This window comes from Panicum virgatum, chromosome 9N (assembly GCF_016808335.1).
Source record: "Panicum virgatum strain AP13 chromosome 9N, P.virgatum_v5, whole genome shotgun sequence".
Classification (NCBI taxonomy): domain Eukaryota; kingdom Viridiplantae; phylum Streptophyta; class Magnoliopsida; order Poales; family Poaceae; genus Panicum; species Panicum virgatum.
The window spans coordinates 20,291,024-20,316,734 of NC_053153.1; the positions used below are offsets into that span (position 1 = coordinate 20,291,024).

At 50.4% G+C, this 25,711-nt stretch overlaps 2 protein-coding genes and 1 long non-coding RNA gene across 3 annotated transcripts; 2 read left to right on the plus strand and 1 right to left on the minus strand.

Moving 5' to 3' along the window:
• The first annotated feature begins 9,429 nt into the window (after positions 1–9,429).
• LOC120688432 (SH3 domain-containing protein 2-like) lies at positions 9,430–13,392 on the plus strand. The gene is made up of 10 exons (XM_039970754.1): positions 9,430–9,633; positions 9,802–9,918; positions 10,031–10,100; positions 10,170–10,321; positions 11,053–11,154; positions 11,753–11,953; positions 12,322–12,384; positions 12,498–12,650; positions 12,752–12,826; positions 13,015–13,392. Exons 1-10 carry the CDS (start codon positions 9,574–9,576, stop codon positions 13,129–13,131), a joined length of 1,110 nt encoding a protein of 369 aa, XP_039826688.1. The 5' UTR covers positions 9,430–9,573; the 3' UTR covers positions 13,132–13,392.
• A 716-nt stretch (positions 13,393–14,108) lies between these two features.
• On the minus strand, positions 14,109–14,890 carry LOC120688433. The gene is made up of 2 exons (XR_005681088.1): positions 14,751–14,890; positions 14,109–14,503 (listed from the first exon to the last, which is right to left on the minus strand). It is a non-coding gene; the product is annotated as an uncharacterized LOC120688433 (long non-coding RNA).
• Positions 14,891–16,600: 1,710 nt separating this feature from the next.
• LOC120688434 lies at positions 16,601–24,311 on the plus strand. Its single transcript, XM_039970755.1, has 2 exons — positions 16,601–17,103; positions 23,614–24,311. Exons 1-2 carry the CDS (start codon positions 16,648–16,650, stop codon positions 23,953–23,955), a joined length of 798 nt encoding a protein of 265 aa, XP_039826689.1. The 5' UTR covers positions 16,601–16,647; the 3' UTR covers positions 23,956–24,311.
• The last annotated feature ends 1,400 nt before the right edge of the window (positions 24,312–25,711 follow it).

Sequence of the window (25,711 nt, forward strand, 5' to 3'; positions counted from 1 at the left end):
CACAAGCTTCTGAGGAAAAATACTTGTGCCTATGTTTTGTCACTTTTGCTGTGATGAAAATTCAGTTTGCGTTAAACCTAGTTTAATTATTGTAGGAAGTTCCATGGCTCTAAAAATTATGGAAAATTCGCAGTGGCTTACTCATCTCATGTGTAGCTCACTGTAAAAGTTTCATGGCCAGTTGCTATGCACTTTTGGGTAGATCTATTTATGTTCCTTTTCCTTGCTAGGGTTAGTTAATTGCTTTGTTAGCAGTAGCTTTTGTTGGAAAATTTTGTGAGGCATGCTTACTGCTTTCGCGTTGATCTGGTTAAATTGTGTTGCTAGGTCCTGTGTGCAGGTTAGGGTTTTACTTATAGTTTGCCTCTAGCCATGCTCTTTTCTTTATAGAAAGGTTGTTAGTAGTTGTTTTCGAAGGAAACACTTCAGGCTAATTTGAGTTAATCTTTTCATCGCATTAGGTGCTCATGCATTGCACTGTGTTCTAATTGTGCATGGCATATTTTTATTCGTGTAGACGCCGCGAACGAAGTCGCCCACGAGTTGATCGCTGAGCCGGTCCAGGAGCCACGAGCAGAAGAGCCGCAGAAGGTCGCTGTTGACCCCGCTGCAAAAGATCTCGTTAACCCCGCTGACCTGCAAGGCAAGCCCCGGAGCATAACCATATTTTAAATTATTCAATGTTTAATTAAGTATTGTGCATTTATGTTCTAGGAGTTGAATGGAACCATAGTATGCATGTTTTCCCTAGGTACCGTGAGCCTATACTAGTATGCAGGTGTCGATAGAAATGCTTTGCTAAATAGGATTTCGGTAGAAGACGAGTGATTACTGTCACTCGCGAGTTTAGGATCTTGATCCCTTAGCTTTGGCTTTGAAATGAATTGTTGAGTAAAGAGAAATGGAGACAGGGCGGAAATGAGTTGGAATAGATGAGAAAATGAACTTCCGCCTGTGTCGATTGAGGACCGTACCGTTGTTGGCCCTGATGACCGAGTTTGAACAGTACTAACCACATACCGGAAGTAGGAGGTAGTCGAAACCGGTGAGCTGTGTACCACTTTACAGCGGTGATTTGAATTCCGTCATGCTACGCTGGGCGTGGGAGTTGGCGGGTGTTGGATAGGATGCTGCCTCCGGGTTCTCCGGGAGTTCACCACGAGGGGCCCATCACCTGGGTTTTAGCAGGCGTAGTTCAGATGCCGTGGTAATGATGGAAACAGTTGACGTGCGTGACCCGACGGGGTTTACATGCGTCGTGTGAGTTAGGTCCACCTTGCAAGGTTAAATCGGATCGATTCGCCGTCTCTCTCGGTTAAGAGAACCTTGGTCACTGCGTCACATCGTAGTAAGAAGTGGAATAAGTATTGAAGGTAGCGATGGAATGTTGTACCTGTTGTTTTGAAGACTTTAATCTGATCTACCATGTGTGCTCTAGATGATTAGGTGAATTTAGTTAATACTTGGTATACTAAATGGAGCTAAAATATTGAAAGTAAGGATTCACTTCTAGCAGCCTTTCAGCAAAAGAATTTCAGAGCCAAAAAGCTTTGCATGTCTAGGTAATGGGCTATGTATACCCAAAGTCGGGTAAGCCTTGCTGAGTATTAGTATACTCAGGGTTGTGGTTGTAAACCTTTTAGCAGGTTGCGTTTCCGCTGACTTCGAGAAGGTCTGTGCGACCTGGATTGGACAGCCGCTTCCTCCGGGTTGGACCGTCGAGTGGGCCCCGTCTTCCCCGTGAAGATTGGGCAGGTTGGCGTCACATCGGTGGGCAGTATGTGGAGCTCACCTTTTATCGTCGTCGTAGTTATCGTATTGTATTTCGAACTCAGTTTTAAACTTCCGCTGTGTTTTAAACTCTGTCGCTTGTATTAAGACTTTTATGTAAAACCTGTGTTGTAAATTAATTTTGAAGATTTCTGTATGCTGGTAACACCTGTGCTCGTCTTCGTACGGGTCTAAGTGCAATTGTAATCCTGGAGTATAGTAGTTTAATCGGGATTTTACCCGACAGCCTGTCAGGTTACACCGTTTTAAGTGCACAGTAACTTGATTAAGTATTAAGATGATGGTTAGTGCATTTAAGCCGGTTTAATTTGGACGGTGCTGCTACAGTGGTATGCAGGTTAGGTCTTGACTGGTGGTAGCTAGCCTCAAACCAGTGAGCCTACCTACTGGGGGGCCCCGGCATCCGCTTTAAGGCTTCATGCAGATCGAGGTCCAGTCTCAGTGGTAGACAGACTCAAAACAACTGAGCCTGTCTCCCAGGGGGCCCGGAGTGTTCTCTTTGAGCCAGACACCAAGGATCGATTCTGCATGCGTCAAACAGCTAAGTTGCAGTATCATTACTACCATCCCAGCGAGTTTGATTTTCCTCTCTGTAGTTTTTTCTGCTATACAGGGAATAAGTCGCTCATTTGACTTGCAATCTATGCTGCACCTATGCCCAAGGACACTTGCTCAACCTCATACGGGGGTCCGGAGCGTCTTCTCGGCTCGGATGGCAGATAGGTTCTAACAACTGAACCTATCTACCAGGGGGCCAGGGCGCCGGGGTGCTGCATACCGCAAACCAGAGCAACTGACAAACAACTAAATTGAAATTTTCTTCTATTAAAATTTCAACAAGTACAATATTTTTACATAACACAAAAAATAAAAGTTCGCCTGCTGTGATGGTCCAGCTCAGGAATCTGCAGGCTCCCGCTTGAAATAAGCAGCTACGAAGTCGACGACATCCCGCACGCTTTCCCGAGCAGAGGCCTCCGTCTCCGCCACTGGACCATCGACGACGAGGGCTAGCGAGATGGCAGGGTCGTGGCTCCGGAGGCAGTTCAAAATGTACTCCGTCACCATCCGGCACAGCTCGCGGCCCTCGGCTTCAAGGTGTCCAGCAAGGATCGGCTCCAGGCGCCGGAGTCTATCTGAAGCAGAGTTCAGCACTGGGAGGGCGTCAGCAATTGAAGCTGGCGGCTCCGCCACTTGGACTGGACTCATTCCAAGTGGCACCAGAGCTGAGCTTGCTTCGCTCGCCCAGTCGATGATTCGTTGGGCCCCCATGCGCTGGTCCTCCTACAGCTTCCGGACTGCCTCTTGGACCGCCTCCTGCACCTGGACATCTAGTGCAGCCTGAGCCGCCTCCAGCTGGCGGGCCTTCTCCTGGAGTGAGGCCTCTTTTCGCGCCGCTGACTCCTTCTGGGTCTTAAGACTCTCGCGCTGGCGCGCAAGGGCCTGCTCCATGCTGGTGGTGAGGGATTCCCGATGGGCAAGGGACTTCCTCTCCCCCTCGAGCTCTATCTCGGCAACAGCTTGCTGGCTGGCGGTATCCTGCAGCTCCTGGCGCCATTGATGCAGGGACTCGGAGAGTTTGTCGAGCTCTAGCTTGCGGACCTCGAGTCCATAGCTGCGAGACTCGAACTCGGATCGCTGGGTCGTGAGGCTGGCCTCCTCCTTGGCAATAGCCTCCTCCCGCAGCGCCTGCGCTTTCTCCCGTCCCTACGCCGCGAGCTCCCGGTCGAATACCTTCCGGAGCCCTTTTTTGTAGGACTCAAGGTCGGCCTCAAGCTCGGACCGGGCGGCAGCGACACGGGAGGCTTCGGCCTTCGTGCGCTCCTCCAGGCAGATATGCCAGTCACCGAGGCGCTGACGCTCGCTCTCTAGAGCTGCCCACTCCCGCCGGAATGCCGCCTCGGTGGTAGAGGTCGCCTCTTCTATCGTCCGCCGGACCCGGACCAGCACCCGGGGGAGGGGAACCACATCCTCCTCTGGGGGACCCTACAAGAGCCGCCTACCAGAGACCACCTCCAACTCTTCCTCTGCTGCAGGTTGGGAGATGGGGGAGGGGATATCCGGCACAGACGTCGGGACCTCGGGTACCGAGGTGCTCGCCGTTGCCGCGCCCGCTGCTACTGTGCTCGCCGTCGCCAAGCCCGGTGTCGGCGCAACTGCCACCGTAGCCGGGGCCTCGGGGGCCTCCGCGTCGGGCATTGCTGCGTCTGGCACTAGCGCATCCACCACCGCCGCGTTGGGCGCCATCGGGTTAGCGGAGGTCGCCGCACCCAAGCTCCCCACTTCCGCCGTCGCTTCCGCCGTTGCCGCCGAGGCGCCGGTCGCCTGGACCCCCACTGACGAGCCAGCGGCGGTGGAAGAGCTGCCTGGACAAAGAGAAGAAGCCCTTCAGCAAAAAGTGAAGCACCGAGAATAAAGGGGGTGAATGGAAGAACACTTACCCCGAAGCGCCGGGTCTCCAGCGTCCACGGAGGATGGGCGACAGCTGCTGCCGTGGCGGCGGCGGAGGAGCACCTCGTGGCTGCTGCTGCCCTGGTGGTGGCGGTAGTGGTGGAGGAGGCTGCTGCTGCCGTGGCGGCGACGGAGGCGCACCTTGTGTCTGTTGTTGTTGTTGCTGCTGCTGCTGCCGGGGAGAGGCACCTCCCGGCGGTGGTGGTGGCTGCCGTGGCGGCGGAGGAGGCGCACCTCGTGGCTGCTACTGCTGCTGTTGCTGCCGGGGGGAGGCACCTACCGGCGGTGGAGGTGGCGGCGTGTCTACTCCAGGGGTCCTGCGTGAGCCGGGGGCCCGGGAGCTACCATGGCCCGCGTCTTCAGCGGTCCTCTGACGCTTTGCGGCGGGCTCCATAACTGGGGTCCTGTCGCTGCGGTGCAACCGGCGCCGGCTCGCTTCCTCCGGCGATGCGCCGGAGCTACTTCGGGCCAGGCTGGGACCGCTCGCGGCGGAGCTACTAGCCATGGCCTGCTTGCCCTTGGCAGAAGGGCCAGACCCCGCGGCGCTCGGCACGGCCTGTTCCCCGGACGCACCAGGGATCCGGATCCCACGGTCCGGGTCGCCCCCAGTTTGGCGCGCTGCTAGCCCACCGTCGTCGAGGGTCGGCAGAGTGGCCAGCACCGCAGTCCTCAGGCGTGAGTCCTCGCAGAGAGGAACGACACCCTGAGGAAGGATCAGGTGCTCCGGGGTGAAGATCTCCCCCGTCACTGCCCGCACCAAGACCTCCAGGCCTTCCTGGGTCAGATCGCTGTCCTCCCCGCGGTGGGTCCTGCTGCAGTCATGGGGCCCGGTGAAGCTCCAGGCAGGACGCGGCCGCTGCTTCAGAGGGGTGATCCGGCGCTTCAGGAAGTCCCCGAGCACGTGCAGCGAGGTGTGGCCGCTCTCCGCCAGCGCCCTGATCTTGGTCTGCACGGGGTCAAACTCCGACGGCAGGGATGGCTTGGCCCTCCAAGACTGATGGTCGGAGGCGGGTCCCTTGATCGGCATGACGAGGCGCTCGTTGGCTTCGGTGGTGGTGATCACCCACTTCCCACCAGTAAGCCCGGGGATGTAGGGCGTCCGCAAATCGCTCCTCGTCTGGAAGTAGTACGCCCCCACTTCATCCTTGGCCTTCCCGGACTTCACCAGGATGAAGAAGTGGCGGAAGAGAATGACGCAGGGCCGCACCCCCACGAACATCTCGCATAAGTGGACGAAGATTGACGTCAGGAGGATGGAGTGGGGTGTGAGATGTTGGAACTGGAGGTCGAAATCCTCCAGCAGCAGCAGGAAGAATGAAGAGATCGACAGCCCCAAGCCGGTGGAAATATGCGAAATAAATAGCACAAATTCCCCAGCGTGCAGATCGCCGAGGGGAACCGAGCCTGCTCGAATCCCCCAGGCAGTCTCCTGTGGACTCCACCCAAGCAGGCGGCGCACCGTGTTCAGTTCCTCCTCGGGTTGGAAACGACGGAGACGAACGAGGGACGCCATCTTGCTATGGAGGCGAGGAACAATCTGCGCAGAAGAGCAAGGGGCGAGGAGGCTCGAAGGCAAAGGGGCGCAAAGATTTGGAAGGAAGAAAGCGAATGCGGAAAAGTAACCGCGGTATGCGGTTCGGCCCTTTATGAAGCCTGACCCATCCGGCGCGCCCCGGAACCGTCGCTGGAAGCCAAGTGACGCTCACGCCTGGTGTTAGCCGCCCAGTCCATGACAAGGGGGCCCTGGCCCGCCTGTCAGGGAGGGCGGGTAACAAAAAAAGGTGTGAAAAGGCGGGATCTGAACCGTCGCCCGCGTGCGAAGCGAGGCGGAAGCTGAGCTGACGTGCGCGCACAAAGCGCTGGCATGACCAGGCTTTTCGGGAACTGCGCTGGTGGTAAAAATTCCATTTACCCCGGCCGCAACACTGCCGAGCGTCGCTCGCGTGACTAGGTGTACCACTGTATGTGGGGGGCCACGAGTCAGTAAGCCGTTGCGATGTGACGAGGCAGCGAAAAACCCGATGGATGGTCAAAACCGGACAAGACTCCTGCAGTGTGCATAGTCTAACGCTAGAGGCTTCAAGTTATGCAGAGCCAAATCGCAGTAGTGGCCCCACCTTCGGGTTCGTCGCCTCTCCCGAGATGGGCCCGGGGGCCACTGTCAGTACCCTGTAGCAGGAATACCTACTCCTACTGCAGCAAGGCAGGACTCGCGTAGTCATCTGTAACTACGCCATAAGGGGCGGAGCAGCCGGTCCCCACGGGTCAGGCTCTTCCTCACTGGGCCAACGGCCCCGAACCCGCTCCCCGCTCTGGGACGGGTCCGGTGACGCCACGTGTCCCTGAGGAGGGGAAGCTCCGCGCCAACAGCTGAGGGCTCGGACCCCTATGGGGGGGTCCGAGACCTCCCTGCGTCCGTCCGGACCTCCCACGCGCGTAGAACTAACATACCGCCGGGGCGGGGTCCGGGGGCGCCACGTGTCCCGCAGGCGCAGGCGCGGGTGCGAGACTTCAGCTGGAAGACTCGCCCACCCACCGCATTCAATAGGGGTGGTTGAGGCGTGCTCTGCCGCCGCGGCACGTGGGGCAGCCTTTGTCAGGCCTCACTGTATTCCGCATATCACCGAGGTACACAGTGCAGCCGCATGCGCCGCATCCGCGTAGAGTCCGTCTGCCGCATTAAATGGATACGACGGCACGACACCTTCTCATCATCCCACCTACGCCGCAAGCTACACGGCCTATTCAGCTACGCTGCAGGCAACGCCGCAGCTACACCCTGGTGCCGTTTCGACAAGACAGGGCATGGCTATGCCGGACGGGAGATTCCCACGGACAGAGCAAGGAAATCCAAGAATGAGATCTCCGTCGCCTGCAACGCCATGATGTCGGTACAGTATGTTATTTTATGCTACATCGTTGGGCCCACCTGTCGGGGACTCAACGGCCATATACGCACCTCCCTTGAGATATAAAAGGGAGGCGCTCGCTGCACACTCGAGACTTAGCTAAGGCCAAGGCTCTCACAACACAAGCTCGGTTTCACTCCGAACAACCCTGCTCTCAACCTCTTGAGAGCGCAAGCAGTACAACACACAGTGGACGTAGGTATTACGCTCCAGCGGCCCGAACCACTCTAAACCTACTGTGTTCGTCGCGTTCTTCCACCGAGATTGGGCTAACCCTAGCTAACCCCGAGTACTCACCCTCTGGGTTTAGTCGGGTGCACTACACCACCCGGCTGTGGGTTTGCACACCACGACAATGACTTAAACACAAAACTTAACGAAATAAACCAATCAATGTGGTGTTTGGTTAGAAGAGTACGACGATACATCATCATCTTACTCAAATTTCTATTTGTTTTAATGGTCCCAATATGAAAAATACTATCATATGATTATCAATTCATAATCATGAATATTATATTAGATATAAACCGTCAAAATATGGTGTTGGAGACCCCAGCGGTCAAACCACATCCCTATAAAAAGAAAAAGGATGGAGTATAAACACATGTGATGGATTCATCCCGCGAAAAACACGGGCTAAACTCATGACGGGCCAAGATGATTTCTCAAACTAAACACCCATTAATTTCTGATATGCTCTTTGCCTTGGATAAAGAATTAAAGATCAAGACACCATGTGATCTTTATTATGGTAGCACATGAATGCTATGATATGTTTACCTGGAAAGCCAACCGCTAGGGAAGTAGGGATGCAAGTTGTATGTATTTTGGGTTATTGGGTTGATCAAAAAATTAATAAAATAAATTAGAATAATATTCTTTGTAAATAATTTTGGAGAAAAAAAATAAATGGAGCGGCATATCATCGTAATTAATTAGCTGACAAAAAATACTACTGAGTACCCACTTGCACTCTTAGATATAAGTTTGTGATTTATATTGATCTAAAACTTTTCTGATCCGACTAATCTGGACTTTCAAAGCGGATCAGTAAACCTGTTTAGTTCCCCACCAAATTTTTTTCACCCATCGCATTAAAGAGAATCTTACATGCACGAAGTATTAAATGCAGATGAAAAAATAATTTATGACACGGATGTGCTGTAAATTGCGAGACAAATATAATGAGCCTACTCAATTCATGATTTGCAACAGTGATGCTACAGTAATCATTTGATAATCATGGATTAACTACCATGTAATTACCTTCATTAGATTCGTATCGCAATTTCTAAACTAGATGTGTAATCAGTTTTATAATTAGTCTACATTTACCACTACTAAATGGTAAGATTTTTTTGCAAAAAAATTTCATCTAAATTTTTCACCAACTAAGCTTTTGTTTAGATGCATTAAGTTTTTGGTGTAAAGTACTGTAGTATTTTCGTTTGTATTTGGTAATTATTATCTGATCATGGGTTAAATATGCTTAAAAGATTCGTCTCGCAAATTATAAATAAATTATGTAATTAGTTATTTTGTTTAGCTATATTTAATACTTCATACATGCGTTCATAGATACGATGTGGTAGGAAATCTTATAAAGTTTTGGAAGTTCGAAGGCAACCAAATAAGCTAAACACCTCTCGGTAAACCGTGATAATTATTGGGTATCCATCTCAAATGGCCCAGGAATGATCATACGATACAAGCAAGGTGTACACCGTACACCGTACCGTGTGTCCGTGTGCAGTTGCAGAAACAGCCGGAGTTGAGAACGAGCAGTACCGATGGTACATGGAAGCTCTGGTAAACGGGCAGCATTTGGCACAGTACCCACACCTACGTCAGACTCACCGCGAGCCGACTCCTTCCCGTTGCGGACTCCCCCGTCATCTCAGCTGTCCGAGCGTTGCCATCCGCCGACCAACTGGTTTCCTACAAAAGAAATCAATATTTTGACAGTTAATTATTATGGTGTCAAATTAAATCAGTTTACAAAATTAATTTTAGAATCTCCGCGCTAAGAACTATTAAGAATCTAATGAGATTTTTGACCGTGTAATTAGAGGATGGTTACTATAGCATCACTGTAGTCAATCATCAATTAATTACCGTCATTAGATTCGTCGCGAAAAATTATACACATTTCTGAAAAAAATTTATAAATAAATTTCATTTAATATTCCATGTATATAAATTTTTTTTCTAGACTTATGTGCGCTAGGATTTTTAAGATGAATCAAACAAGGCCAAACAGGAAAAGGAGAAAGAGAAAGGGAACAGAAGAACGCCGGAGCGGGAGCCTGACGCCACCTCCTCCGTACTCCCTCCCTCCCTCCTCCCCGATTCAGATCTCTCCTCGGCTCGCCTCCGTCCCCCTCTCGATCGGCCGCGGCGCCGGAGAGGGCGGCGCCCAATGGAAGCCATCCGGAAGCAGGCCTCCAAGCTCCGGGAGCAGGTCGCCCGGCAGCAGCAGGTGAGCGTGCCGCCGCCCCTCTTCCCAAGATCTCCGCTATCCTCCCCGGCCGCGGGCTCGCACCGCCCGCACGCCCACGAGATCCGGTCGCCGTCGCCGGTCGGGGTTGTTGTCGGTGACTGATGATGACGCCCCCTCCGCGCTTCGCGGCCGCGTCCTGTTTTGCAGGCGGTGATGAAGCAGTTCGGCGGCGGGTACGGCGCGGACGGCGCCTTCGCGGACGAGGCCGAGGCGCAGCAGCACTCCAAGCTCGAGAAGCTCTACATCTCCACGCGCGCCGCCAAGGTAAATGGTGGACGATTCCCTCGTCACGGTCCTCGCTTGGTTTCATTCATACTTCCGTAGCTCCGTCGAGGCTCTGCTCGCATAATGCGTCGCATTTTCGTTTTCCTCCCAGCACTTCCAAAGGGATATAGTCCGCGGCGTCGAGGGCTACATAGTCACGGGGTCGAAACAAGTCGAAATCGGTAAGCAGCTCAGGGAACCCGGAATTTGAATTTTGGAACGGGGAAAGTAATGTACTTTGTGGCGTGTAGGGAACAAGTTGTGTGAGGACGGTAAGAAGTATGGCACTGAGAACACGTGTACCAGTGGAAGCACGCTGTCGAAGGCGGCATTGAGTTTCGCTAAGGCACGGTCCTTGATGGAAAAGGAAAGAGTTAACCTGCTGAAAGCCCTGGGCACGCAGGTATGTACCATTGTTTGCTTTTATACTGGTAACATATGAGTCTGAATACGTATGGAATATGAGCAACTGGTGTGTTGTGCGTTATGCTTGCAATAGTTCTAAATTTATTGAATTATTAGACCTGGGAATTGGCACAAGTATTTGATGCACGGCAGTTTCTGTTGGACTAATTGTCAGTTAGCACAGAATAGAACACTATCATTTCTGCTGGCTTACCTCTTATTTTTGTCTTTGTGTTGTACTGATAGTATATAATGCATGTTAGGGTAGTTCTTGATAATTAAATCGCTATTATTCATCTTATATGTAACTAGAACAAGCAACAGTCAAGTATTAAGTGTACTGAAACTCCCAGTTCATAACCTTTTCTTAATTTCTTATTCTTATGTTAAATGTAAGTCCAACATAATAGAAGATAGGAAAAAGTGGAAATTGGCTGTGCATGGGTCTGGGTAAGTTGATTTACCCTAAGCAATTAACTGTAGCTGGTTGATAGTATGAGAATAGTGGCTTGTGAAGTTGCGTTTTTAACTTGTGTTTTCTATTGATGTTCTTTCCTTTTTTGAACTTCTCATCTGTTACCTGTCTTTGTCTAAATGGGTAATTCCCTCTTGCAAACTATTAAGTTCCTTGTTTGACATGAGTGCCATAATGCTCTTACATATTTTGTACATTTGTCTTGAAATCAAACTTAGACAAAGCTTTGTGTAAGTAACGTGAACTACCATCAGGTTGCAGAACCACTGAGGGCTATGGTTATGGGAGCTCCTTTGGAGGATGCTCGCCACCTTGCCCAAAGATACGACAGAATGCGTCAAGAAGCTGAAGCGCAGGTTACTTCACTATGTGTGATTTACGTTTGACTTTAGTCTTTGTATCTCGCTATTAACAAGAAACCACATCCACTGTCATCTTTGCTTTTGGTATTGAATCAAGACATGCAATTTTAGGATTTTGACATTTGTGTTTTTATATGAGGAATGTACTTTGCGCAACTTAAGCTCAGGTTCTGTTTCTTCTGTACTTGTGCTAGAATTCAAATGTGAGCATTCCTTTTTCAGTTGAGCTGTAAGGCCATGTTGCACTGAGACCAGAGGAAATAGTTGAGAACTTAGAGTAATTATATTAATTGTAGCAAGTAGGTATATTGATAACTTATTAGTCAAATAATATGTTTATATTTTGATATCTTTGTGCAGTGACAACTGAGCTAGACAAACCATCTTATAAAAGAATTGCATTGTTCAGAATCTTCTTTGTTTTCTTTTTATTCCTTTTCCACATCGCTTAGTCAGTCACACTACCCATTTTGCTCACAACACTTTCTAATATTGCACTGTAACTATACTGTTCCTTTTTGGGGAATTTTCAGAATCTTCCTTCCTTTTGTTGTTCCTGAAAAATGAGAAAATTTTCGTTGGATTTCTGTAGGCTATTGAAGTTTCGAAGCGCCAAATGAAATTAAGAGAGGCATCTGGAAATGGTGATATGATTTCAAGGCTAGAGGCAGCTGAGACAAAGCTGCAGGAGTTGAAATCAAATATGGGGGTTTTGGGCAAAGAAGCTGTTGCAGCAATGACTGCTGTTGAAGCTCAACAGCAAAGGCTGACATTGCAGCGACTTATTGCATTGGTACATTCTTTGTACTGTTTTGTTTTTGGCAACGTATGCTATGCAAACCACCTTCGTATGCAAATTATAGAAACTCTAATCTGGACCATCAGATCAACATCCAAGGGGCATGGAGGATGGGATAATTTTACAATCTGGACCCGCCCTTAGATTGGGTAATCACACTTTTGCAAATCCCCCTCCCACCCCCCTGCGCCCCTTCCCTTGGATGTTGATCCGATGGTCCAGATTGGAGTTTCCATAGTTTGCATATAAAGGTGGTTTGCATAGCATACATTGCCTTTGTTTTTTTGGTGGTCGTTTACTGTTTTCTTGTAAGTCTTGGGCTTTGCTATTGTGTCTCATTACATTCGTTGACTTAACTGAAGGTTGAGTCTGAAAGAAATTACCACCAAAGGGTCCTACAAAATCTTGATCAGCTTGAAAGAGAGGTACTGATAGTTTCACATTACTTCCTTACCTTGCTTGTATTAAAGAAACATCACATCTTCAACAAAAATCCGTTTGTTTCTGGTATCTTGATGAAACACTCTTATTTTTCTAGATGGTATCCGAGCGCCAAAGAATTGAAGGAGCACCTCCTCCGGTTGTTGAAAGTTCCATGCCACCTCCACCTGCATATGAAGAAGTCAACGGTATATTCATGAGGAACACTGTTGCAGAATTGGTCGAGACCGTGGAGTACTTCTTGGCTGAGGTAACTTGCTTCATCACATTGCACAAGTTTTTTAGCTGCTAGCATAGCCATATCATGATAAATTGATAATCTTACCGCATTTGGTCAATTTTCTTTGACAGGCCATCCAGTCATATCGAGCTGAGAGCGATACCGAGCTCAACCTTGCAGCTGGTGACTACATAGTGGTCCGAAAGGTAGTGCTTTCTCATAGAGTAACAGTACTTGCTCCTTAGCTTAGCCAAATGCACCGACCAGTCAGCAGCTTAAATGATTGCCCATGCTACATCTCCGCCGCAACCAGCTTCATGTTGATTGCTTTGTACTCGACCCCAGCAAATGCAAATTTGGTCACTGAACTTGTGTCGAAAACTTTCCTAATCAGGTGTCGAACAATGGATGGGCTGAAGGTGAATGCAGGGGTAAAGCTGGCTGGTTCCCTTACGACTACATCGAGAAACGGGAACGTGTGCTTGCAAGTAAAGTTGGCCAAGTTTTCTGAGACGCTCACCGAGCCATACATACCCCCGTGTTTGTACACTGTATTATGTCCGTTATCGTCAGAGAAGATCTGTAATTTTGCTGAAAACTCCCTGTTGGATGGCTTCCTGCCTGGCCGTCAGCATTGTTTAAATCCGTACGGCAGGAACCGAACACTAATGCTTATCTTCATTCTTCAACTATCCCGTCAATATATAACCATACCTTTTTTGTTTTGAACATGCAACAAAATCAGTAATTAAGCATCAACTGTTCTTTATCATTTCACATGTTTGTTTAAATCGTATCTTTGGCACGCAATTTGGTATGCGAGGGCTCATTTGCTTCTCGTCCAAGAGGTGCGTTCTGTTATTTAAAAAAAAAGAGAGGTGTTTCATTACGTGTAGAAGTATGTTCAATTGGACATGCAATTGGTTGCCCTGAAATGGCCAAAATTTGTCAGGACAAATTTATCAGTACTAGGAGGACAAGGAATAGAAACTTTGGAAATTGGAATTCTTGGCAGCAGTTGAAATGCAAGCTCTCTCCATACGTATTTCCTCATGTCAGTTTTCCAGATACTATTGGTCACTGACACGTGGGGACAGGGTCCTAAATTTCTTATCTTCCTCTTCCTCTGCGGTTGCAGGCTTGCAGCTTTGCTTTGCTACGAGTGCATTGCGCGCGGCGTAAAATTTTTCTTTGATTCTATTTGGCAATATATTTTAGTTTGTATTTATATAAATTCAGGTAGAGCAAAGGTATTTAAAAAGTATAGTATATATAGGCAGACCATGCGTAGCTCGGTTGGTGCGACTCCCAGCTGGGGAGCGCACCCGCCCATGTTCGAGCCCGGGCGCCTGCACGCTGGGGCGCGGCCCTTCTGTGGCGCGTTCCCAGGCCGCCTCTTGTGGCACCGGCTGGCCCCTCTGTGGCCTTGCCTAGTGAAAAAAATGGGTAAAGATGGTACATACATATTAATGTACATGAAGATGGAAATAGGAGGAGATGGTTTTTTATTTATATAGTTTGTAAGCGACTACTTTTTTTTCTGAGGTATATTATACACATCGGATAACACAGTTCATATTGTATTGCAGTAGGGACGCTATATAAATTAGATCTATTGAAGTAAATAGGAATGAAGTGGGGAAAAAAAAGAAGAAAAGAAAAGAAAAGAAATGGGCAGGACCAATTATAGAAGAGCTTTTGGCCTTCAGCACGGTGGTGTTGCATTGCATAGAAAGCACAACAGCTCGGTTGGTGCGACTCCCAGCTGGGGAGCGCACCCGCCCAGGTTCGAGCCCGGGCGCCTGCACGCTGGGGCGCGGCCCCTCTGTGGCGCGTTCCCAGGCCGCCTCTTGTGGCACCGGCTGTCCCCTCTGTGGCCTTGCCTAGTGAAAAAAATGGGTAAAGATGGTACATACATATGAATGTATATGAAGATGGAAATAGGAGATGGTTTTTTTATTTATATAGTTTGTAAGCGACTACTTTTTTTTTTTCTGAGGTATATTATACACATCGGATAACACAATTCATATTGTATTGCTGTAGGGAGGCTATATAAATCAGACCTATTGAAGTAAATAGGAATGAAGTGGGGGAAAAAAAGAAGAAAAGAAAAGAAATGGGCAGGACCAATTATAGAAGAGCTTTTGGCCTTCAGCACGGTGGTGTTGCATTGCATAGAAAGCATAACAGCTCGATTGGCACAGCTATCACAAATGTTAAATCGTCACTGGGAGAGGATCTTGTGTAGAGCTTTATATCAAACCACCCTGCAATCAATTGAGGAGTAAGTCAATGATAGCTAAGTTAAATTCCACAAATCAAACATGTCATCCGAATTCTTTATACGGTTATGTAAGTTTTGTTGATATACAACAGGGAAAATGTCTAGCTGTTTATTGTTCTGAGAAGAGGGGGCAAAAAGCGCAATGACAGTCTTGTTGATTTCACCTGTGAAGTTGCAAGGATGCGACGAACTTCCTTAGCTAGAATTGGTGATACAAATCTTGGCCAGAAAATCTTTATTTGTATGAAATGAAGTACGATTACATCAGATTAGACCATGTCATGAAACCATATGGTTGAGCTTAATCGCAAAGGATGAAGAATGATTGTTCTTTTGTAAATGCAAATATATGTGAGACTGACATAGGAGCATCATATCCAAGGTATCTAACTTGTTTAAATTATTGCTTGAAAAATAAAATTCACATTCGAGTTAGAAACATTTACCTTAGATAAGGCAAGTAGCTTAAATGTGTCTTCTTTTTATTAAACATGGCTACCTATCATCTAAATCAGGGCATGGTCAATTGGTCAGTGCTGCAGACGCAAACCATCAAACCCACAGCGGGCATCTTCCATGGCCGAAGCAGAGGGTACACAAGCAAACCGTCAAATGCATGGTGTGCTGCCTCGCCGTGGATGGGGCTTCTACGGATGGATTAGTCCGTTTCCCCGTCGAGGTGCGGCATGGCGGCAATGGCCTCGGCGGCCGCTGCGGGCGTACGCGAGACGACTGGCGTCCGGTGCGCGTGCAGAGGCGACGCCGGCCCATGAGCCGCGGGCGAAGGCGGCGCAACTGGGGAGCGGCGGCCGGCCTGAGCGCGCGGAGGTGACGTGTCCCGTGAGCCGCAGATGGAGGCGAGGCGAGCGGTGGCAGCCGGGAGCACGGAGGTAACGCGGGCCGCGAGCTGCGGACAGAGCTCCGCAGCCGCCGCGCGGGGAGCGCCGGTGTGCGCATGTGCGGAGCTCCGCCGGCGCCGCGTGGGGAGCGCCGCCGACCCTGCACGGCCGTGCGCCTTGAGGGCGGCTCGGAGCGCCGGGCCGGCCGCGCCGCCCGCTGGGAGGGGCGCGTCGCGTACGTGTCCGCGAACGGGGAGGGGCGGCCGGCGCGCCTCCTTTGGCGGCAGCGCATGGCGTGGGGCCACATCGGCGGGGATGGATGGCGACCGCCGCGCGAGGACGGCCGGCGGGGATGAGCGGCAGCTGTCCGGGCGGGGAAGGGCAAGGAGAAGCAGTGCCCGGGCAGGGAGACGCGCTTCGGCGGCCAGTGGCGGGGTTGACGGGCGGCGGCGGCGACCTGTGCGGGAAGAGGCAAGGCGGCGAGGCCGCGTCGGGCCGGCGACGCCGACTGGCAGGACGGCGAGGGAGGCAAGCGGGGGCAGGGCCAGCGCGCAAGGAAGCCTGTAGGGCGGCGAGGCTCACCCACGGCTCAGACGGCGGGGAGCGGCGGTGGAGAGCCAGCCCGAAGGAGGACGGCGGCGGCAGGTAGAGGCAGTCATGCGGCACAGGAGTATGAGGACTCAGCCGTGAACAGGATCCTTCCTTAGAGATCGAATGGGGGATTTTTTTTTTACCGCAGCAAGCCAGCATGAGGCAATACACGCCGTAAATGATTGAACGCACGGTGAAAATTTTTTACACGACGTGGACGGCCTGGTCGGCCGCCGAGCTTCGGGGCTTTCATATTTAGAAAAAATAGAAAAAATCCCCTGCTTATCCCTCCGCGAACTCGCCTCCCATCATGGCGGCGGCAGCGGCGGCGGCGGCGACCCTCCTCCGCCTCCCTCTCGCCCGTCTCAACCACCACCTCCGCTCCGTACCTACCCCTGGTGTCCCGCCCCCACGCCTCCGCATCTCCACCTCCTACCGCTTCCTCTCCTCCCTGGGCCACGGCTCCGCCTCCGCGGCCGTGGCCGAGGCGGTAGCCGCGCCGGACGCGGAGGGGGACCTGGTCGATGCAGAGGAAGAGAGTCACAAGGAGGAGTCTACGGCCGAGGCGGAGGCGGAGGCGCCCCGGTCGTTCGTGCTCCCGCTGCTGCCGCGGCTGAAGCTGAGCGTTAAGGAGCGCAAGGAGCTGGCCTCGTACGCGCACGGCCTCGGGAAGAAGCTCAAGTCGCAGCAGGTGGGCAAGGGCGGCGTCACACCCAACCTCGTCTCCGCCTTCAGTGACAACCTCGAGTCGAACGAGCTCCTCAAGGTATTCCTCGTTCGCCCCTAATTGTCAAATCCATGGTGCATTTAGTTTTTCCTACGAGGAAATTGCGTGTTGGTTCAGTACCAAAATAAATCAGTAAACCACTTCCTGAAATACGCCTTGGATAAAACTAGGAAGGGATTCCATTATAGGGTTTCTTCATCAGTTCATAGTTCAATCACGAATTCGGAACATAGTGTGGAGTTGTCACTGTGCTGCCGATTCCAGCTAGAACTGGAAAGTTGAACTTGACTTGGAATTAGCTGAAGGACGAAGGTCTATGAAACTTAGTTGTGACGGTTGAGTTTTATCCACCTCGGTGGTGGCTCTTTGCCACCCTTCATTGCTGTCCTTGTAATTGGGTAATGCAGATGCAAAAAAGTTAGAAGCTAAATTGGGAAAGAAAAAATTATGAAACTTTTATCCACTTGAGTTGAAAAAAGTATCAACTCCAACCCTATAGTTCTAGGAGACCATGGCAATCACCAATCACATTCCATTTTACTTGCCTCTTTTCTTTCCTGGCTCCAGTTTATCCTCCTCTACAATTAACTTGAGCAAGAAGCTGGCTTGGAGTCCACTCTTGTACATAAACCTGCGAGACTGATGCTTCAGTAAGCATCAATCCTTTATGCCTTTATATCTTCCTGTCTATATCCACTATCCATATTCTATAGCCCTTCTTTTTTTATATACCCTTCCATTTTATTACTATAGAGCACCATCAACACTATGACAATGTTTGGTTCATAGAATTGTCACGTAAAATCGTAACAACAACAACAACAACATAGCCTTTTTTCCCAAGCAAGTTGGGGTAGGCTAGAGATGAAACCCGAAAGAAATAAGTTCAAAGTTCAGGCACATTGATAGCTAGTCTCCAAGCGCTCCTATCCAAAGCTATCTCTTTAGAGATATTCCAATCCTTAAGGTCTCTCTTAACCGACTCATCCCACGTCAGTTTAGGTCTACCTCTACCCCTCTTTACATTATCGATCCGCTCAAGAACCCCATTACGCACCGGCGCCTCAGGAGGCCTTCGTTGGACATGTCCAAACCATCTTAGCCGATGCTGTCTCTCCCCATTACGTAAAATCGTAAATGAATGAAAATATAATGGGGTTGCGACAAATTTGGTGGCATAACAGTGATTTCACCCTTTGTTTTGTTGCATTGGGTAGCGTTATCGCGTTATCGGTTACTGGTGTGCAGTTGAGACTGCCATGGTGGTTAGCAGGATGCTGGAGAGCTCCATGCCTTCACCTACTTCACCAGCATGGATGCGCCGGCCAACCATGAACCACACTGAAGGATCCTGATTTGAAAGGAAATACCGATCCAATTCCAAGGGACATCCACTCGTAATTGGCTGCATTCCGAGGAAATGCAAAAAAAAAAAGAGAAAATCTTTACATCCCAGCTGCATCCATCAAGAGCAAGGTCAAGGAGCCTGGATACATCCAGAGCTAGAGAAGATGAGGGGAGTCATTGCGCCGACCAAAAACATCTTGCATCTGCCTTGTGCCTTGCATGGCACCTGCACCATCATTTTCTTCATCTTGTTTCACATCCTCCTCATATCCAGGGTGTCGGTACCCTACAACTGGGGTACCCACTCCTACTGTGCCAAGACTCGCGTAGTTATCCGTAACTACGCCCTAAGGAGCTGAGCAGCCGGACTCCTGGGTTCCGGCTCCATCTCACCGGACCAACGGTCCCGGACCCGCTTCCCGTTTGGAGACGGGTCCGGTGTCACCACGTGTCCCAGAGGTGGAAATGCTCAACACCTGTGGCCGCGGACCCGGACCCCCGCAGGCGGGTCCGGGACCTCCACGTGCCATCCGGACTCCCGCAGGCAGGTCCGGGACCTCCACGTGCCTATCCGGACCCCCGTGAGCTCTCGGCTCAGCAAGCTGCTCGGGTGGGGTCCGGAGCCGCCACGTGTCACGCAGACGCGGGCGCGGGCGCCAGCCTTCCGCTGGAAGCTCCCTCACCCACCCGCATTAAGTGCGAGTGGTTGAGGCGGGATCTGCTGCCTCTGGGCACGGGGCAGTTTTTGTCAGTCACACTGTGGATCGCCAGATACCGAGACAAGCATTAAAGACTCAGCGCTGCGCGCATGAGCGACGAGTCATGATGACCAGCTACTGACTGAAGCAACAGTGCACGCTGCTACAGTGGACTGAGTCAGTAGTTCGGCGCTTCATCGTGACCTCGACGCGCGACTGCAAAGGCTAGACTCTACTCTGACAGGACAACTCAAGACCATCCCTGGTCAGAAGCTACGCACAGAAGCCGACGACAAGATCTCCGGATCTGAGCCATTGAAGGCCAAAGTGTAGTTTATAATACATCGCCGGGTCCACATGTCGGGGCCCCGCTCAGTGTACGTGCTCCCCTTGGACATATAAAAGGGAGAGCACGCCCGCTAGAACACAGGTTCACACACGATCTCCACAATCCAGACTCAAGCTCTAGCAAACTTCTCACTCTCGTGGGAAGGCAATACAACACACAGTGGACGTAGGGTATTACGCTCCGGCGGCCCGAACCACTCTAAATCCTGCTGTGTTCCTCGTGTTCTTGAGTGAGATCGAACTAAGACTAGCTAACCCCCGAGTACACACCCTCTGGGCTAGGGCGGGTGCCTTCCGCCACCCGGCCGTGGTTTGCAGCACCACGACATTTGGCGCGCCAGGTAGGGGGGCTAGCTGGTCGCATTTCATCATCTTCTTCGTCCCCATGGTTCGCGTGGACGACGTGGAGATGACGGAGGGGGTGGCGTCCTCCACGCCACATGCCTCTCGCGTTCCTGCTCCAGGGGCAACTGTGCCTGTGGAGCAGCCACCGTTGGCGGCGGCGCGCGCCGCCCGCCGGCAAGAGTCAGGGCACCCGTCAAGGGCCCCCTCACAAGCTGCGAGCGGCGGAGCGACAAATCCCAGCTCACAGCATACCTCACTCATGAGAGGAAGCCGACTCTGGTGGCTCTCTCCGGCGGAAAGCTGACTCCGGTCGCACCAAGCCCGCTCCGGCGGAAAGCCGACTCCGGTCGCACCAAGCCCGCTCCGGCGGAAAGCCGACTCCGGTCGCACCAAGCCCACTCCGGTCGCACTAAGCCGACTCTGGTGGCTCTCTCCGGCGGAAAGCCGACTCCGGTCGCACCCCCGACTCTACATCTCTGTAAGTCCTACCCTTAGAGGCCCAGCAGGGAATAAAACATTTTCCTTTGTAACTAGGTAGTACTTCCGTGTGGTCCAGTCCGGTGAGCCTCCCCCGTGGAGGGGTCTGGACCTCTGCGAACCAGGTTCAGGGAAGCGTACTCACCCTCCGGGGAGGTCCGGTGCCGTGTAGCCGCTTAGCCTGGTTCCGTACCCTAAGCCTGCATGCTCTACCTCCCTAGGGCGAGTACCGTAGTACCTAAGACTGGGGGCCCGGAGGTCCGGACAGCTCCGGCCTCATAAACCCGTGTTCTGGCTTACATCGCACATCTCATGTACATCTAGTTATAAAGGAAAAGTTTATCCTCAGTTCGCCTCTAAGGATGTTACATTCCAATTTCAATTTACGCATTCTGTTTGCGCTAACCCCCACGTGGCTTCTTACTCTTGTGCGGTGATTGTGGTCCGAATTGAGTTGGCTAGTTAGTGACTTAGCTCGAGACCCCTCATGGAAGAGAGGGGTTCGGACCCCTGGGAACCTGCAGGTTCAGGGAAGCGCACTCATTCTCCGGGGAGGTCCGGAGCCGTGTAGCCGCTTAGCCTGGTTCCGTACCCTAAGCCTGCACGCACCACCTCCTGTGAATGAGTGCCGTAGTACCTAGGACTGGGAACCTGGAGGTCCGGACTTCCTCTTAACCTAAAGGCCGGCCCCTTGAGCTTCGTTCACTGAACCTAGCTATCCATCTCAAAGGATTACAGCCAACAGGATTTGGGACCCGTGGGCACGCTACTAAGCATCTACCTTGAGTCATGTGCAGGTCCAAACGTGATGATGCAGCAGGTGACCCAAAGGATGGACGATGCAGGGCAAGACCCTTGCGGCGCGCACCGCTGGGTGCCAGAAGCAGCCAAGTTGCTCACAGTAGTGGCCCCACCTGCGGGTTCGTTGCCTCTCCCGAGGCGGGCCCGGGGGCCACTGTCGGTACCCTACAGCTGGGGTACCCACTCCTACTGTGCCAAGACTCGCGTAGTTATCCGTAACTACGCCCTAAGGAGCTGAGCAGCCGGACTCCTGGGTTCCGGCTCCATCTCACCGGACCAACGGTCCCGGACCCGCTTCCCGTTTGGAGACGGGTCCGGTGTCACCACGTGTCCCAGAGGTGGAAATGCTCAACACCTGTGGCCGCGGACCCGGACCCCCGCAGGCGGGTCCGGGACCTCCACGTGCCATCCGGACTCCCGCAGGCAGGTCCGGGACCTCCACGTGCCTATCCGGACCCCCGTGAGCTCTCGGCTCAGCAAGCTGCTCGGGTGGGGTCCGGAGCCGCCACGTGTCACGCAGACGCGGGCGCGGGCGCCAGCCTTCCGCTGGAAGCTCCCTCACCCACCCGCATTAAGTGCGAGTGGTTGAGGCGGGATCTGCTGCCTCTGGGCACGGGGCAGTTTTTGTCAGTCCACACTGTGGATCGCCAGATACCGAGACAAGCATTAAAGACTCAGCGCTGCGCGCATGAGCGACGAGTCATGATGACCAGCTACTGACTGAAGCAACAGTGCACGCTGCTACAGTGGACTGAGTCAGTAGTTCGGCGCTTCATCGTGACCTCGACGCGCGACTGCAAAGGCTAGACTCTACTCTGACAGGACAACTCAAGACCATCCCTGGTCAGAAGCTACGCACAGAAGCCGACGACAAGATCTCCGGATCTGAGCCATTGAAGGCCAAAGTGTAGTTTATAATACATCGCCGGGTCCACATGTCGGGGCCCCGCTCAGTGTACGTGCTCCCCTTGGACATATAAAAGGGAGAGCACGCCCGCTAGAACACAGGTTCACACACGATCTCCACAATCCAGACTCAAGCTCTAGCAAACTTCTCACTCTCGTGGGAAGGCAATACAACACACAGTGGACGTAGGGTATTACGCTCCGGCGGCCCGAACCACTCTAAATCCTGCTGTGTTCCTCGTGTTCTTGAGTGAGATCGAACTAAGACTAGCTAACCCCCGAGTACACACCCTCTGGGCTAGGGCGGGTGCCTTCCGCCACCCGGCCGTGGTTTGCAGCACCACGACACAGGGATACGTGGAAGCTGGTATGCTTAGAGATCAGTGAGGAAGCAGCCAAAAGACCAGATTCACCAGAGTGGAAGTGGCAAGCTGGTTGCCGCCGGATGGATGGAGTTCCTCCCGCTGGCAAGCTGGCAAAGACTGAGCCGCAGTGTTGGGCTAAGACTACGATAGATTGGTATTTTTCTTATACGCGATAGATTGGTATTTTTCTTATACGTAATAGATTGGTATTTTTCTTATATGCGATAGATTGGTATTTGATTGCACATGGGTGGGAGCGGTGTTGACTCCATATAGGCTGGTGTAGTGGTGTTTGATAATGGTCTGAGTTGATTACAAGAGGGCTGAATCAAACTAGTAACAGGACCTGTTACTGTATTTAGTTGGGTCTTGTTACATTTACCTGAAATAAATATCTATAGCTCTATTAAGTTCCTGGCTTAATGGGAATGAGAAGAAATCTATGCAATAGCGTTAGCCGTTAGGCGCAGTTAGATCTGAGAATACGAGTTGATGCTCGCGGAGCACACATGCCCCCATGTTCACTCAATTGTTGATGCTAAAACCTAGAAGATTCTCCTGCCCAATGATAATTGACTCCATATATTATTCATCAGAAGTAGGTTTAGAAGTTGGTTTTGCTAAGTGCTAACCCTGAATTATTAAATAGGACAGCCAACTGTCCAAAGCTGGAATACTGGCTCACTTGGGTCTTAACTCTTAAGTGGATGGAATGGGTGACAGGTTGAAACTGTGCTGTGGAGATTGTTATGATAAGGTTGGTTTGGGCTGATTTTTGATGATCAACACTCAACAGAGGCTCCAATGGGCTAATTTCTGTTTGCATTTGGACTTAGGAGGTTCCAACAGATTATCAATGTTGGTATGGACATCAAAGTTTATTGTTCATACTTCCTGCTAACAGAATATTTTTTATTCCAACACTTTCAATAAGACCTAAGTGAAGAAATCTCATCTTGTAGTTATATGTATTCAAGTTTTTCATGAAACTGAAACCATCATAATATAAACTCAGGAAATCATGTGTTCAACTTGCCCAAGTTGGGAGGACATGATGCTGGAATTGGGTGGCTCTGTGCATTTGATGCCTGACAGTTGTGATAATTTTCTCATGAAATTTTCTTTGATCCAATTCATGTGCAAGAATGAAATAAGGATGCAAGATTCAGTGTATATTAGGCTTTTGCTTGGTTTTCCATTTCCTTCAGCATTCCTCTCACATCAGTCACGTTCTTCTCACCAACATTTCTATGCTATAACAGCTAAAGATTCACGGGAACTGCCCTGCGGAACTAACCTCTGTGATACTGCAACTTGAGGAGTCAACAGGATCTATTGCTGTTGACCAAATCGGCCGCTCAATTATTCTGTATAGGCCTAGCACTAGCAAGATGAAAAAGAGGCAAGAGGTTGCTGAAAATGCTAGGAGATTTGCGAGAGCTAAAGAAGAAAATGCTAGGCGATTTGTAAAATCTGAAGAATCATTTGAAGAACGTCCTAGAAACAGCCCAGGCAGAAGATTTGTTAAATCTGGATCCACATTTAGCTCTCAGCAGAAGAGGAGACCAATGGCATCCAAGGGATCGTCATACAGCCGAGGGTAGCAGCAGCATAAAAAGGTATATGGCTTGTTTTCTTGTTGTCTGGACTCTGGAGAGACCATGTAAATTTTAGACAAACTAGCTGGTATATGGATGCTAGTGCTAATTCTAGTCTTTGCCAGTAAGCTACGGTTCCAACTTCCATGTCTCATTCATCAACCACAACAAAATAGGGACAAGCTACTTTATGCCCAGACTAAAAACATGAGATAACCTAATTGATCTACATATCTGACCTACTCGGACAAAATTGGTGTGTCATCATATTTCTCTTCCATCTGTCTCCTGGATGTATCCTTCAAATCTGAGCACAGGAACATGATTTTTCTCCATATTTGAATGTATACTTATTTCATACAGATTTTGTGACTTTGTTAGTTGTTGTGTCTGTTATGTTTCACTGGACCTAAGTGGTGCAGTGTCAGTTCAGTGCTTGACATCCATATTGCCCTTTTCATGACTCCTGAGTCATCACCATGGGTCCAAGAACTGTTTTAGCAACATTTCTAGGATGCCAGGGAAGTCGTGAACCCTGCTAGAGTTATCGAACTTTAAAGACACAAAGTAAACATTTTAAAAAAATATAGAAAGATAAACTTTTAATTTCTTAAGATCATGTGCATTAGCTAACTCTTCAGCAGTCAAGCCTCATGGGTCCCACATGTGCCCAATTCTATTTCTAATTGACCAGACCTACCACCGAGGAACATTGGGGCTTTGTGGTTTGGCAAATCAACAGATCGATGTCATGAACCCCACTCATGGTAGACCGTTATATAAAATCCTAGATATTTGGTTGCATACTTGCATCATCAGTTTGCTCTGTCCGGTTCTTCTGCCTTTTGGGTTTCCCCTCTTCTTGATTTCTTAACACGTATGGTTGCTCGCTCCAATTGATGGTTGTTGGTGAGAGTTCTGTTATCATTGACTTCTTTTCGGTCTGTACTTGAATTACTGCAACCATGAGGTCAATTGTACCTAATTCTTGGTAAAGGTTCCAGATATTGTTTCTCTAATTCGTGGTTGCCATGGAGAGTCCTGTTATCTCTGACTTTTTTTTTGATGTACTTGAATTACTGGTACCATAGGGTCAATGGCTGCCTGAAAGTTTCAACATCTCGGACATGTCTATTAGTTCCCATTGGTTGGTGGGGTTTGTCGTTTTTGGGACGGAAACCGTAACAATGAAGACTTATGTGAAACAAGGACAAGGGTTACTGATGTTAAAAGAAATCTTCAATATGGCCATCAGCATCTGATTTTGTGGGATCTCATTTCACATTCAACTTTTACATTTGAGACTAAACCACCTTTGCTTTCCTCCACCGCATTCAGCAGCTACTGATTAGTGTACTGTAAGGTTCTGTAGACATTCACATCACTTCCAACACAACCCTTTGTGCTCTGCTCACTAACAGACCCTATTGACAACACAGTTCCGCAGTTTTTCCTCTTTGCAGATCGGAATAATGTGGATAGCTCAAGATCTGGCTACTCGCTGGCCCTAGAGAAGATGCAACCCCAATTGTTGCTGCACCTTCCTATTCTCTTCACAAAAACGTCAACAACTGCTTTCCCGTGAGAAAGAACTCATGACCAGACATGCATGCTTCCGCCGCGACACGTCTCCCGTGCTTTCTACCTGCAAGCATAACACAAATTGGAGACGTTTACGGGATCAAAGATGAAAGCAGATGACAGTGATGAACTGAGGGCTGACGGTGATATCTGGTTTGGCCTTCCATGTTGAATCGTGAAT